Raw genomic sequence first — 15169 nt, forward strand, 5'->3', positions numbered from 1 at the left:
TAATTTAAAAAAAGAAAAACAGCCTTTTATTGCTTAACATGTTTTCAACTTTCCCAAAGACAAAATGCATTTGCATTTTTTGTCCTATTACACTAAGCATCTTCATCCAAACCTCAGGGTTCTCTTTTTCTTGTTTACTTTTCCGAAGTGCACATATTTTCCAAAAGCACATCACCACAGTTTTGAATTTGCATATTTTGACTTATGTTTTTTATGGCTTTGATTATTTTTTATCTGTAGATTTCTGGTGTATTGTCTTTTCATTTATATATATGAATATCGATTCACAAACAAACTGTTTTGCACAGAAAATGTCAAATTGTAGTTGAAAAACTGAGTGTCCTTAAATCAAAATATTCCAGTTGAAAATCAAAATTGTTCAGTATTTGATTTCCACCAACAAATTGAAATTTTCGCCCCATTTTTTTTTTTTTTTTAACTAGTTTTAGTGCACTTTGTGGATTTGGAGTATTTCATCTCATTGACCATGATTTGATTAATCCATCACCTCACTTAATACTTGCACCTTTGCATCACTCTATGGACCAAACAGTTACACGGTAGGTTTGAAACGTGTGCCCGTTTATTTCGGGGTAGGGCGACGCGTGCATCCAGGGTAGCAATGGAAAGAGCAGCCCTCTCTAGGACATTGCAACCTGGTGCGTGTGGTTCCAGCGCCACTCAGATTTGGCCCTGTCACAAGAGAGGGGCCGCTGGGCCAAATCCCAGCAAGTGGCTCTGTGACCCCCCCCCCTCGCTGTGCCCGGAAAGGGGGCAGGAGCAGCCTCTGTGGGGTGAGTACTGTGGCAGGCTCACTCTGCAACCCTCCCCCCGCTGGGGAGGCCTTCGGGCTGCAACTGTTTGGCAGGTGGGGGCCTCGCTTGCAGATTTGGCCCTGGGCCCCTGAAAATTTGCGCAGCCCTATGCAGGGCAGGGATTTGACTGACTCTCCCAGGCAGAAGCACGAGGCCTCCGCCCTTTGGGGCCAGTCCAAGGGGTGACATCTGCTCGGAGGGGGAAATGAAAGTGACCCTCTGCTGCCGCCCCCTCGGACCTCGCCCTCTGGCTCTGACGGCGGCGGGGGGGCAGGGGAGTGCGGGCTGTGAACGTCATTCCCTGACTGGGAGGATTCCCGCCCCCGCGGCGGCCTGACAGCTCATTGAACAGCCCCGCCGCCCAGCTAGGGAGGGGGAAGCCTCCCCGGCGCCACAAAGCGCGCGCCGGGCGGACCGGAACGCGCGAGCACGGGCTCCGCTACGTCAGCCGTTCTCCCTCGGGAAAAGGAGAGGGCGGGGCGCCGGGGGGCGCATGCGCACCGCGGCCGGCGAGTTGGCCTCTATATAAGCCGGACGGCGGCGGCGCGCCGCCAACAAGCTGTAACGCTCGAAGCGGGGTCTGTGTAGTCTTATGTGGTGAGAGCGCAACCAGGGCGGCAACGATGGTGAAGACCGTGGGGAACATGGTGAGCAGCTGTTGGTGGCCGTTGGGGGGGGGAGGGGAGCGCTGCCTAGAGCCGCGGGAGGGGCCGGCTGGGGACCCTGGTGGGGCGGGGTCACAGAGCGGTTCAACGGCAACGCCCGTTGGCTCGTGGAGCGCGCGCAGCGCTCCCTCGTGTACGCGCCGCAGGGGGGGGGAGCGAGGTCCCCGCGCTGTGTGTGGTGGGGGGGGGGGAGTGCGGCCGGGCGCGCGGCGGTTGGTTCTTCCCCTTCTCCTCGGGGCCTGGGGCGCTCCTGCGGCTCGCGCTCTCCAGCGGCCTCCGGCTGAGCCGGCGCGGCCGATACGTGCGACGCCGCCCGTCTGCGCGCGTGGGGAGGGGTGGGGGAGGGGATCGCCCGTTGACATGTGGGTGCGGCCCCTCCCCGTTACTGTTCCTGCCTGCGTCCCGGCTGCTGTGCCGGCGCGGGGGGGGCGCGGGGCCCCGTGTAACTGCCCCCCCGCCGTGCTAGTGGAGGAAGGGGGGGCGGGTCTGCGTGTGAATGGCTCCGAGCGCCCGCGGCTCTGCTGCGACCGACTCCCAGTCCGCCGGGGCGTTGCAGCAGGAAAGCCGGGCGGGCGCTCGGGAGTCTCGCTGCAGCTTGACGGTGAACCGGAAGCGGCTACAGCCAGGGCAGGGTGGTTGGAGCTGGCGGCCCGTCTCCCGGGTGGGGCCCTGCGTCAGTTACTTAAATCCGCTTCGGCACAAACCGGTGTCGGGCGCGCCCGTTGCTATCAAAGCACCGCCTCTTGCTGAGCGCTGATAAACCGAGGGTTCAACGTAGGCAGGGCGCCGCGCTTGGTCTGCGCTGTAAAGATGACTCATGGATTGACACTGGTTCCACCTTCAGCGTTAATCACTTTGGCGGCTGGTGTTGCATCACGATTCCACAGGTCGCATGCAGATCTCCTTCATATGTGCAGGGTAGACAGCAGGTCACCAATGGTCTGTGCTCCTCTGTGCAGGTAGTTTGCCCCGTACTTTGGGAAGTGGAGTAAAAGCGAGACCCAGTGTTGACCATGGCCAAGACTTTCAGAAGGGACTGATGATTTTGGCTGCCTCAGCTGTGAGGTGCCCAATTTCAGACACCTTAGGGGGGCTTGGTTTTTCAGAATTTGGGGCTTGGTGCTTTTGAAAATTGAACCCCTTTATGCCCTTTATGAAGATGGTACTCTGAAACTGAAGGACCAAAGTCATTACTTTGTTTTGGAAATCTTGGCCAGTGGGTATAAACCAGGTCACTCTACTAGTGAAACTAGTGGTCTAAGAATTTAGCTGGTCACAAGACTCTTTCTAGAGAACTATTCGTGTATGCAAACCTGCTGTGGTTGTGTTGTGGTTCAACCTCTTAGTTGAAAACCTAAATTGTTAAATAGAAATTATTCTAGTATTGAAGTGGGTCCTAGTTTCTTCATATAGATCCCAAACTGGGCCTGTTAAGGTACTCTTGAATGTAAAAATGAACCAGATTATACCAACTGGTCACGATCCAGTGAATCCCATTGGCTTTATGGATGCAGTGAAGTGCAGAACATGACTGAGACCTGGTCTACACTTGCCTGGAGATTCAGTGGCAGGGTAGCTTGTGTAACTCCCGTCAACTGCTTTGCTTCCCTTCTGCATGCTGTCTTCACTGCATTGTGCCAATGGGAACTGCGTTCCTCTCAATGCAGCACTATGCCACCTGAGGGGGTGGTTTACCAGCATCTACTTCCTGATGGATTTGAGTGGGTCTACACTGACCATTCAGTCGATCCAGAAAGATTGATCTGATGGTGACCACTTTGCTGCCATCAGTATAGACATACCCTTAACATCCAAATAGCTCATCAAGCAATAGTTATTGGTGCCCAGGTAAGTTAATAGTATGGCCTCTGAACCAGTATTTTAACTTCCAAGAATTGTTAAAGTAGCACATCTTGTACATGGCTACAAATCAGGAATAAAGGCGTTTCATATTATATGATTTAATTACAGAGATTAGTGTCACGGTATCTTTAAGGATTACAAAGTCGTATGACATGGCTGTCTTGAAATCAAGGCTGTAGCAGCACAACCAAATCTAATTTATTCAGATGACTGCCTCTGAATTCCACAATACATCAAATTACATAGCAGAATTTCCTTCCAGATAATGTTCAGCCAACAGTAAAATGGTACATGGCCTGTTGCTCAACCAATTTTAGCCATATTCAAATTGAACTGCTTTTGTCAGCCATCTGGTCAAATTTCTGAATTATAACATACTAAAGGAACACAGCAGTCTTTTAAAATATCTTACATAAAAGTGGCTGGATCTAGAGCTAAACAAACTCAGTGGGCTTTTAATTGCATTCATTTAAAGTTGTGTGTGTGGGATTGTATCCTTTGCGTCTTGTGCTCAGACTTAAGGCAGACACTTTTAGTGAAATTCAGCTAACATCTCAGTTTCAGCACAAAATATAAATCTGCTTCTCAGAGCCCTTGGAACAGTGTTGACTCAAAACTTGTCCACTTTCACAAGTGTAGGTAGTGGTTTAGATTTCACCACAGAAGTCTTGCACAACTCTAGCTAAATTGGCTGCACATGTAAGCTGCTTAAATAGAAAGAGTGGTTCCATCCTTTGCTGGACTTGTAGAAGACCTGGCTGTTGGTGCAGGAACCTGGGGAAAAAACCTGTTTTCCTGATGGGATCTAAATAATTAAAATCTGCATGTATTATAGGTGCCTTAAAATGTAGCCGAACCATGAACTGTTACATCACTTTGGAAGGTGAGGCAGTGTTTTCTAGTGGATAGGGAAGTGGACTGCAAGTTGAGTCATGTGGTTTCCAGTTTTGACATTGACCTTCTGTGACCTTGAGCAAGCTATTTTGCTACTCTTTCTCCCATTTGGTAAAATGGGGATATTTACCTGCCTTTTATAAGGTGTTTTGCGATCTCTCATATGGATGAAAAGATTATTTAATAAGAACAGGCAAGTTCATTTCTCATTATAAAACCATGGGGTGCACTAATTGTGTGTAGTAAAAAAAAAAAAAAAAAGCTATTAGTGTAGGGCTATTTGGTATTCCTAATGTCTAGATGGAGGCCTGTATAGCTTGAAAATAACTGCCATCTTGCGCATTGTACAGGTGCTCAAAGAATACTTTGTTTCCTGTTCATTTGGGGAAAGGATAGGGAATCTTCCTCTGTAAACTGGTTCAATTTTAGCTTGGTTTTGCCATATGGGCCACATGAAATTCAGGAACAACGTAACAATGGAAATCTAGAGCTACCATGCAGTTAGAACTCTAACCTTAATTTTGTCAGCACTTGACACTGCTACATAAGGTCTTCTGCGCTGTTTTAATTGGTTGAAGAGCAGAAATCCTTTTCTTCCACAGTTATGAAATCTAATTTAGTCTTGGAAAATGAACACCACAAAGGCTAGCTCCGTAAAATAACTTCAAAATAGGGAAGAAATTAGTGATGTCTGATCCAATCTCAAGGGTTAAAAACACTAACTGAAAATTGAAGCTGTGATTGTGGTGTCTGATCATATTTTCACATAAAATCTTCTCTTGTTACATCACGGCTCATTTCCACTGATCAGAAACTGTATTACCTTTAGTATATTTAGTTTAGAAACTCATCTGGCTATATGTTCATGACCATTCTTATAAATAGTTTTATTTATATTATACTTGAATTTATTCCACAGCTAATTGATAACTAGCTGAGAAGGTAAAAGGTTGGTGTAGGAAAGATGGCAAAAAGGGCTACTGATACTGTTAGTTGGCTAGCTAAACTTGGCTTACCTGAGAGACTAAATATTATTTCACTGTAAGTGAGAGCACTTAATGCTCTCATCTTGCTGTTAAGATAGGTATAAGATCAATTGGCACTGCTAGCTAACAAGAAGCTAAAGGCAATACAAGGAAAGTCTATTTATAACTGCACTCTGCTGCTCACACAAGTTCAGTAAGAGCATAAAAAGTCAGCATAAACAGAATGATGTAAATTCTTCATATCTACTTATTTATTCTACCAGATGTCATGGGTTTAACTTCCTTCTTCTTGCTGCTTACAAGACTAAACCTGACCCTACAGGCAGCTTGGGTTATGTACTGTCAAAGTTAGCTTGCATTGCTACCCAACAGTTAAGTGTTTGGAACCAGAGGTAGCATCTAGGTTTCACTACAGAAACTCAGAGTTTGTTTTTGAAAGGAGGAGGCAGGGCACAGATGGGAGAAGGGGATCGATTTTTAAAAGTAATATTCATGGTCCTTTTTTTCCTTCAGCTGAGGTGACTTAGCCCACAATGCTCTCCTCAGTGTCTTACACCTCACCTCTCCATGTCACAATACTTGGTACCCAGAAACCCTGTCTTTACAAGAACATTTGTCACCCATTTTCCCTTACTCTAGATATTCTAACTTGACACTCTGCCAGTCTCTCCAAGTACTGCTAGCAGTTCCCTTGACAGTCTCTTAGATGTTTATCATGCTATCTTGGGAATTAAAAAAATGTCATTTGGCTTGCAGTCTAGGCATGTAGCCTCATAGCCTAAAACAGTCTGAACATCTACTACCTTCCCTCCCATTCTAAAGAAAAGGCAAACTGTACACAGGAGCTTTTGATCTCGGTCATGCATAGAAGCCCTGAACCTTGCAGGAAAGCTTTCTTTTTATTGCAAAGGATGATCCATTTAAGTGTGAAAACGCTAGAATTGGTTCTATAGTAGTGTGTGGTTACTCTACACCTTGTTCACCTTGTTCATGTAACTGAAGTGGTGTGTAATTGTGATCTATCCCTTTTGAATTGCTTCAGTGATATTTAAGAGTAAAAGTCCTAAAATGTAGGATGGAAGAATTGGACAGACTTGACTGAATGCAGTTAAAATGGCATTTTCAGGAACAGCTGACTGGAAACAAATTCTCATGTATAAGGAGAATGGGGGAGGGGGTGAGTGCATGGGTGTGTTTCTAGCTGATTAGAATGACAACAATTCTAATAAAGGATCTGTCAGATACCCTCATGTATCAAACATACCAGAACACTGGCAGTAGAAGGCACCTGCTTCACTAGTTAAAGCAAGTATTTGATTAGAACTTGACAAACTCTTTCTCCCTTGCCTAGTCTGCATGCCCAGTCCCTTTTTAAAGCCAGCTACTTTCTCTGAAAATCTAGTCTCAGGTAGCATTTCTTTTGTTTGGCTTTGGGCCTGCCAGTACAACAAATCTGCTGCTACAACTTGGGATAATTCCTACACGAGTTGCTCTATTGCTGAAAAAGTAATGTCACTGTAATAGCTATTGGGTTGGTGTGGGAGACATCATTTTGGACTATCACTAGTGTGATCAAAATCCATTTATTCTAAACAAAGTCTTGGTATGCAACACTGGCTATTAGGATTGAGCCACTAGAACATCCACTCTGGAAATAGTTTGAACTTAAAAAACATTAGTCATAAAAAGGGGGGGACTTATCTGAGCACACTTGCAAAAATAAAACTTGGTTTTGAATCTCTTCTCTCTACAGGCAGAATTTGATTCTGAATTGAAAAATGCTGGTGATAAGCTTGTAGTTGTTGACTTCTCAGCCACATGGTGTGGACCATGCAAAATGATCAAACCTTTTTATCATGTAAGTAACAATGCCCAACTCAATACTCTACTCATTTTTACAGATGAGACTTGATTGATGCAGTGCTATCTTATAAAACCAGACATCCACAGTGAGCTAAACTGTTTTATATTACTTGACACTCAGGGGGGAAGACTTTCAAGAAGACCTCAGTTGTGACCTACACATGACTGTAACTGAAACAATGATACACTCCTAACGTTATCTAAATAATTCTCTCCAGTCTTTAAAGCATTTTCCAAAATAAAAGTGAAATGTTCTTCACAGCTTATGTGGAGATCATGACAAACTGACACGGTCAAGAAAATTAAAATAGAATTCATTGTCTCTGGTGCCATATGATTTTGAAGTCTAAAACTCAATCTGAAATCAAAATGATAGAACAGGCTGAAATAATATTAATGCTTATGACTCAAACAAGAAAAGTAGAGAACTGTAACTCTGCAGGCTAACTCTGAATAGCCATAAGTGAAAACTATAATCATGACTCATTAGTGTAATATGTGGCTGTAAACTATTACAGATGTGTAGCTGGAAAACTGTAGCAATTTCCAGATTACTCTTGATGAAATAAGTAGATAACAGTTTTGATGAATGAAGGTACTTCACATGTGACTCTCCAAAGTCTCAGCTGTATTAAAACTGTTCTAATTCTCTTACGGAATTAGGCCAAACTTTCACACATCAATCAAAATTTTCTTTTTTTCAAAAGAGAAAAACATGATGATCCTCAAAGCTATTAAACAGAAGGGAATACTTGCTTGATCACTGTCTTGAGGAAGAGTGCATGCATCTCTCAGTAGACCTGTATATCTTACTCTTTAACTAACTTGCAAGTTGCTTAATGATTTTAACTTAATTATGGTGGCTTAGGTACACTGAGATATAATCATCCCACAGTCAAATCTGTCACATGACTTGAATGAGGGAAATGCCCTAATTTCCTCACTTTAACTAGTCTTAGTTTAAAACTGGGTAGTGAGAGGTTTGCCTTTTACTAAAGATCTTAGTAAAAAGCATTTGAAACTAAACCATTATGTACCACAAGTCATTTTAACTGAACTCTTGACAGTCCAGCCAATGACATAATTGCTCTATGGCAAATTAAACTTGTGCCTACCTATTTTAGTAAAAGATACTAACTGGTAAGATTTATTTTCCCAAAATGGAGCTCCTTATAAGATTATCCTTGAGCACTCTTAAAGTTTATATGAAATAAACTGCAACTAACACTACTTTTGTTTAAAAACTTTAGAGTCTTTCCGAGAAGTTCCCAGATGTAGTGTTTCTTGAAATTGATGTGGATGATGCTCAGGTAAGATCCTTAAATAGTGCACCAACAAGTAATATTACCTGTGGCAGAAATGACAGTAAAGCTTAATTTTGACATGCAGTCTAATACTGGGAAACTTGTCTCCTAAAAATTTGAGGTGGTCCTTGGTCTCAAAATGGTCAGTTTCTGCAACAGAGCAAGAAATTAGTGCTTGATTAATTGTTCTTTCTAAAATGAATATTTCATTCCCCCTGGTTGGAGAAATATTGAATTGCTATTGTGTACTTTAATTCCTAGCAAACAGCAGTTGATGAGATTGGTCTGATTGCTGAAGTGATCTTGATCCTGTACTTGCAAATCCAAAACTCCTGTTGTCCTCCATGCATGTGGATAACAAACTTGACAAACATTCAAATTAGATTAAATAAAATATCAAGAATGCATTTTAAAGGCTCTGTTAGGGAGATTTCTCTTAATTTTATCTGGAATTAAGCCAAGTGTAAACTTGTTTGTTTTTTTTTTTTCAATTCATCTAAGGAACCTGAGATCCCCTCAGGACACATTTTATGTTCCTAGAAGTTCATGCTTCAGGTTTTCAGCTGGGTGCCTACAGAAGTCAGGAAGGGATTCTCTTGCACTCGTACACCTTCAGCCATTGTTTTCTGGGTTTAATATCCTTTCTCAGAAGCCTCAGATGCTGCAGATGGGGCATAGGATGGTGAGGGACAGGGCTCTGAGGTGGCACCTCTGAGTAGTCTCTCTGTTGCCTGGCAGACTGGCTCTTGCTCACATGCTGAGGGTGTAACTGATTGCCATGTGTGGGCTTGGAAGCATTTCCCTCAGGTCAGATTGGCCTGGGTGGCTGTATGTGAATCAGTTACCAGGATTATCTGAGTATCTCTCAATCACTTCCATGCCACTGCACAGGTGCATTTTGGTCCCTGCTGTTCATTGCTTGTGGCACATAAGTTTAATCTCCTGTGAGTTGTAATACTTTGGTCTAATTTCAGTTGTTAGGTGTATTGTGTGGTGTGGGGCGTGGGGGTTGGCTTACAATATACAGGAGGTCAGACTAGGTGATCTGGTTCACTCCTGGCCTTAAACTCTGTTAACTGCTCAAAGCTTTCACTTGTATCATTTGTATGAGGGCCAACATTTGTTGCATTCCGAAACACTTCTGCTTTAGGCTTGTCTGTGTCTTTGCAGTATTTCTAGCTTGCCTGCAAATCTTGCTTCGAAGCTATGATAATCTTGCACTCAACTCAGGTAGTTTCCCTAATGTTAGAGGAACAATTACTTATATATTTGTCTTCCTATGCTCTTGCTGTGGGGGTACCTCAGGTAGCATAGGCAATGCTCTCTGCAGGGGTTTCTGCCAGTCTTTCATTTCCCCCCACCTTTCAGTTAGGATAACTTAAATAACCTTCAATTAGGTATGATTTGTTCAAGCTGATGCTTCTCACCTGAAGCTATTGTATGCTAGAGATATTACCATTCAAGAAGAGTCTAAACAGTAGGAACATCATTCATTGCTTAAAAGTACTTGTTCTTTGTAACAAATAATAAACACGTCTAACTGGAATAGCTTCATAAGCCTTTCCAATACAAGTTATAATAATTGGAACAGATGGAAGTAACATCAGACTGCAAGCCTGGCTGACTAGTAGATGCTTGTTTAACAAATTTATTGGGCAGAAACACTGAGGGGACTAATAACAAGAACTTTTGCTATAAGCTGGGGACGCATCACTTGGAAGTGACAGAGGAAGAGAAGGATCTGGGCGTATTGGTTGATCACAGGATGACTGAGCAGACCATGTGATGTGGCTGTGAAAAAAGCTAATGTGGTCCTAGGATGCCTTAGGTGAGGTATTTCCAGTAGAGAGAGGGCAGTGTTAGTACTGTTATACAAGGCGTTGGTCAGACCTCATCTGGAATACTGTGTGCAGTTCTGGTTTACCATCTTTTAAGAGAGATGAATTCAAACTGGAAGAGGTGTAGAGAAGGGCTACTAGGATGATCCGAGGAATGGACCTGCCTTATGAGAGGAGACTCAGAGCTTGGCTTGTTCAGCCTGACCAAAAGGAGGTTGAGGGGGAGATGATTGCTCTCTCTAAATAAATCAGAGGGATAAATACCGGGGAGGGAGAGGAGCTGTTTAAGTTCAGCAGCAATGTGGACACAAACGAATGGATATGAACTGGCCATCAGGAGGTTTTAGACTTGAAATTAGACAAAGGTTTTTAACTATCAGGGGAGTGAAGTTCTGGAACAGCCTTCCAAGGGGAGCAGTGGGGGCAAGAAACCTAGCTGGCTTCACAACTGAGCTTGATAAATTTATGAAGAGGATGGTATGATGGGCAGCCTAAGCTGGCAATTGACTGATCTTTGACTACTAGCGGTAAATATGCCCAATGGCCTGTGATGGGATGTTAGATGGGGTGGGTTCTGAATTACTACAAAAATTCTTCCTGGGTGTCTGACTGGTGAGTCTTGCCCGTATGCTCAGGGTTTAACTGATAGTCATATTTGGGGTCAGGAAGGAAGAATTTCCCCCAGGGCAGATTGGCATAGGCCCTGGGGGTTTTTCGCCTTCCTCTGCAGCATGGGGCAGGGATCATTTGCTGGTTAATTCTCTATACCTTAAAGTCTTTACATCATTTTTTGAGGACTTCAGTAATTGTTATCGGTTAGTTAGGGGGTCTGTTGCAGGAATGGGTGAGTGAAGGTCTGTGTCCTGTATTTTGCAGGAGGTCAGACTAGATGATCATAATGGTCTCTTCTGACCTTATAATCTAAACTGTGAAATTATCTTACAAATAAGGTATGATATGGAAAAAATTAACCTGTTGTAGTGTTCTGCTACTTTTTGCAGAAGCAGTCTTACCCAGCAAAGAGGATGAAACCACTGCTAGCTGTAAATTTAAAACAGGAAGACTATAGTATATCCACATAATAACTCAATCCACTAGACTGGTCTTATACTGATCAGAGTAGCAAGTCATTACTTGGTTCCCCTCCATTTTCTGTAATCTGTTACAAATCTCATTCCTGGTTATTACGTTGAATTTACCAAGCTAAAATTCCAATGAAACTCTCCTTTTTTTAGGACGTTGCTTCACACTGTGCAGTCCAATGCATGCCAACATTCCACTTCTACAAGCAGGGCAAAAAGGTAGGTTTTCCACATTCTTAGTGAAACTAGAGTATGGATGTGGGGTGGGGGAATACTGGATGCTGAAACACGAAATCTGAACTAGAATAACTACACCTGTATAGGGGGCCAGGAAAAAAACTAGTATATTTAACTCAGAGCTGCTGAAAGTTATTCTAGGGGAAAATAAAACACTTGGACATGTGACGCCACACACAATAGTTAGCCATTTCCTGAACACTTCTCTGGAGAAGTGGCACCTTGTGACAATCTCAACAGCTTGCATCTCAGTTTCTCCTGAGCAATATAGTTCACATACTCTTGCTCACTTATCGAGAGCAGAAATGGCTTTAGAGTAGCCTCAAAACTAAAGAAATCCATATTGGCACTCTAAGAATAGGATGTACCTATCTTACAGCAATGAGTCATTAAAGTTAGAAACAAACTACTTCTAAATGATCTAGCAAACTGCATGTGATAAGTTCTGGCAACACTCTAGGGTTGTATTCCAGGAAAATCCTAATATGAAGCTATGACCCAGACTTTGAGCCTCTCTTCAGAACTAAATACATCTCAAACCTACTTTATACACCTATGGCAGTTGCAGGCCAGCCATAACTATACAACAATTCGAAACTTTCTTCAAAAAACAAGCACACTAATCTATTACCTAGGTGTGATTAGTCTTCAGCCATATATAAAGATTAAGGTAACAAATACTGTACATTTGCACAATAACTGTAATTACTGTAAATTATGGCAGAGATGACGTAAATAAATCTAAACTCCAGGCACTATAATAGAGAACTTGAGCCAAGACTTCTTATGCTTTTCATCAACCTAGAGGTGAGCTTTTGGTTTGAATATCTGATTTAGTAACCTCATTTGGTTGTCTGTTCTCCAAAAGCCCTGAATGAGTTTTGAAATAATTGAATGGATGGCTGTGCTGTAATATAAAACAGGTCCTTCGTACTGAATGTGTCATCTTCATGGTGGGCTGGTAGATAACCAGACTTGCAGGCACATCACTCAAATAACTCTTGTACATGTTAGGAATGGCCCAAAGTAGATAAGACTCTACATTAATTCTAGAGTCTCTAGTAACTTTCTCTTTAAAATTAGATGTATCCCTTTGCAGCTGAGCCTGTCCCTTGCTAACAAATCCAGTTCTGCAGGAGAATGTTTTCAAAGGGTTACCTAAAGTTAATTTACCTGGATGTGAAGTGGTGTCATGACATCTTAGTGCACTAGGTGAAAAGACATTGTCTTGCACTCAGTCAGTTACTTGGCCTTGTGACCTCTGCAGTCACTTTTGTGGATAACGTGCAAGATTTTTGTAAGGACAAGTTCAATTTTTTCCAACTTATATTTTGAGCTAAGATTAGCATGGGATATGTGTAGCTGGTTCTTACAAGATCTGTTAAACTTGATGTGTGTGTAAGACTGGAGTCCGTAGGAGGTGATTGCAGAATAATAAAGCAGGCTGGCTCTGTGTGTAAAATACTTTGGGATGGGGAGCTGCAGAATACGAAATCTGGAAAACAAAACAATACTTCAAACCTTCAATACTGGCCACCTACTATCCTCTGACTTAATATACTGTGGGATTAAAAATGCCAATGTTTTTCCAGGCATTATAAGACTGTGGGCTAAAATCACTGTTCTAAATGTCAGTTCTTTTAAAAAACAAACAAACTCTTGTTACAGGTGCATGAATTTTCTGGAGCGAACAGAGAGAAGCTGGAAGAGAGTATTGCCAAGTTTCGCTGATCGAACAGTGTGAACAGTTAATGTTGACTGTTTATATATAGCCTGTAACTTTTTCTACTTACGGAGAGTAATCAAGTTAGCTAGATTATGTATCCAAAAATTGTCCCTTCAGACTGTAAATGAGTACAATAAACTGTAAATTCTTCACTTAGATACTACTGTCCAGTGTGTAAAACTAAGCAGCTTACATAAAATACAGCTGTATTGCTTCTGCGGGTGGATGGCTAGATAATATGGTGTTGCTCTACTGGACCACATGCTAGGCATGAAGTTAATCCCCTCAGTCCCTGTGAAGTACCCCCTGAAACTAGTTGGCCATTTTCACTAGTATTCACCTGCTTTGTACAGCATGAGATCGCTAATTTCAAGTCTGTCCTGTCTAAACACAGTTCTCAGTGCAAATAGTTCACCATAAACCCTTTTAATCCCAAAAGCATGTATTGCAGTAATATCTCATTTGTAACACTTGATGTATCTACCTTATTCTGCTCAGTTTTGGAGGTGCCAAAACACTGTTATCATGCTAATGTCTGACTACAGGTACCAAAACTAGAGTTTTAATGGCTTTAGAGGGCCACAAGGTTAGAAAAACTTTCTCACTTGCAGGGTTAGAAGTAATACAATGAGAACTATTTGATTGATGCAAAGACTTGAAATAATGTGGGTGGGGGAAGAGGTCCAAGCAATTTATCAACCTTGCTAAAAAATTAGGAATGTCATATGCTTTCATTGTTTGTCTGGGTGACTTCAAGTTGAAGCTTTTTTCAGTTTGAAAGTCTTAAAAAAAGCTCTTTGGTGCTGTTTGTCACAAGAGCCAGGATCTGGTCTATTCCCCACCCTGTAACCAGTCCTTTGGGAGTGACCTGACCCCAAGGACTCCCACTCTTCCACAGGGGTAAGCCCTTTTTCTCCATTAGTGAAACTAGGCCTTTGGGCATTAACAATTAGTGTCTTTCTCTAGTTCCCTGTGGCAAATCTAGACAAGCAAGACCCCTGTGGGAGCTTCTACTGTACCCTTCAGGTCACAATGCACTCGGAGTATTTGCATCTGGCTTTCACATTTTTTGCTGTTAGATGTCAATTGTCTGTCATTGGGATTTGCCTTTTTCTTTGATTATTTGTGTCACCAATGGGTCATTGAAGAATTTGGTGAAACCAACGCCTCGTGTCTCCTGCTCACCTCCAAGAGCAGTATTAACCTTTTCACCTGTTGGGTAGCAATGCAGAGTACAAAGGGAAACTGGCAGACACAAGCTTCATAAAAATATTCCAGAAAATTCCTCCTCACACTGAACTCAGCTGAGAAGAGCTATGAACTTATTGTGCAACATCTTTTGCATTAACTCATCACACAGCAACCTTACAATACTACTTATGAGTTAGTGGCTAGAAGGCTTTATTGCATGATCATCAAACTTAATAGGGCTTAGAATTATGCTCCCTAGTCAGTGCTGATCTATTATAGGAGGCCTTTTAAGAAATAGTCTGATCTCCCATTCTTCAGCAAGAAGGCAGAGCTGTGTTTGTGTGACTGGGCCAGGGTTCATTTCCAACCAGCAGTACTTGCCATCTCTTCATCAAGAGCAGTGGAGCTATAGGATGTAATTCCCCATGGACTCACACAAGTGATGGTCAATCTTGTTTCTCCTAGCTAACTGCTCAGGCTCTCAAGCATGTGTTCCATGGCAATAAGCTAGTCACTGCTCTAACCTTCAGGGTGTTTGTGTGTGCACTTAAGATAGTTGTCTTGACAAAACTGGAAAGCTAAAGATGTATTCTTTATACCAAATGATAGTTATGAATGTGTAGCAGGGATGTTGGCTACTGCGCCTTAGCATCAGGCATAATGTGTCAGGATTTCAGTTTCTATGAGATACTGACTTCTTATTCC

The 15169-nt window shown here is 42.7% G+C and overlaps 1 protein-coding gene across 1 annotated transcript; it reads left to right on the forward strand.

Moving 5' to 3' along the window:
- Positions 1-1306: 1306 nt before the first annotated feature.
- On the forward strand, positions 1307-13429 carry LOC137156416 (thioredoxin-like). The gene is made up of 5 exons (XM_067553214.1): positions 1307-1462; positions 6977-7081; positions 8337-8396; positions 11464-11529; positions 13216-13429. The coding sequence occupies exons 1-5, from the start codon at positions 1439-1441 to the stop codon at positions 13276-13278; spliced, it is 318 nt and encodes a 105-aa protein (XP_067409315.1). The 5' UTR covers positions 1307-1438; the 3' UTR covers positions 13279-13429.
- The last annotated feature ends 1740 nt before the right edge of the window (positions 13430-15169 follow it).

Source organism: Emydura macquarii, unplaced genomic scaffold (genome assembly GCF_026122565.2).
Source record: "Emydura macquarii macquarii isolate MOO-44397 ecotype Brisbane River unplaced genomic scaffold, CSIRO-AGI_Emac_v2 contig_1451, whole genome shotgun sequence".
NCBI lineage: Eukaryota > Metazoa > Chordata > Testudines > Chelidae > Emydura > Emydura macquarii.

Coding starts and splice junctions, on each gene's coding strand:
- LOC137156416 (XM_067553214.1), top strand. CDS start 1,439: ATGGTGAAGACCGTGGGGAACATG. Junction 1,463..6,976: donor TGAAGACCGTGGGGAACATG/GTGAGCAGCTGT, acceptor TTCTCTCTACAG/GCAGAATTTGATTCTGAATT. Junction 11,530..13,215: donor TCTACAAGCAGGGCAAAAAG/GTAGGTTTTCCA, acceptor CTCTTGTTACAG/GTGCATGAATTTTCTGGAGC.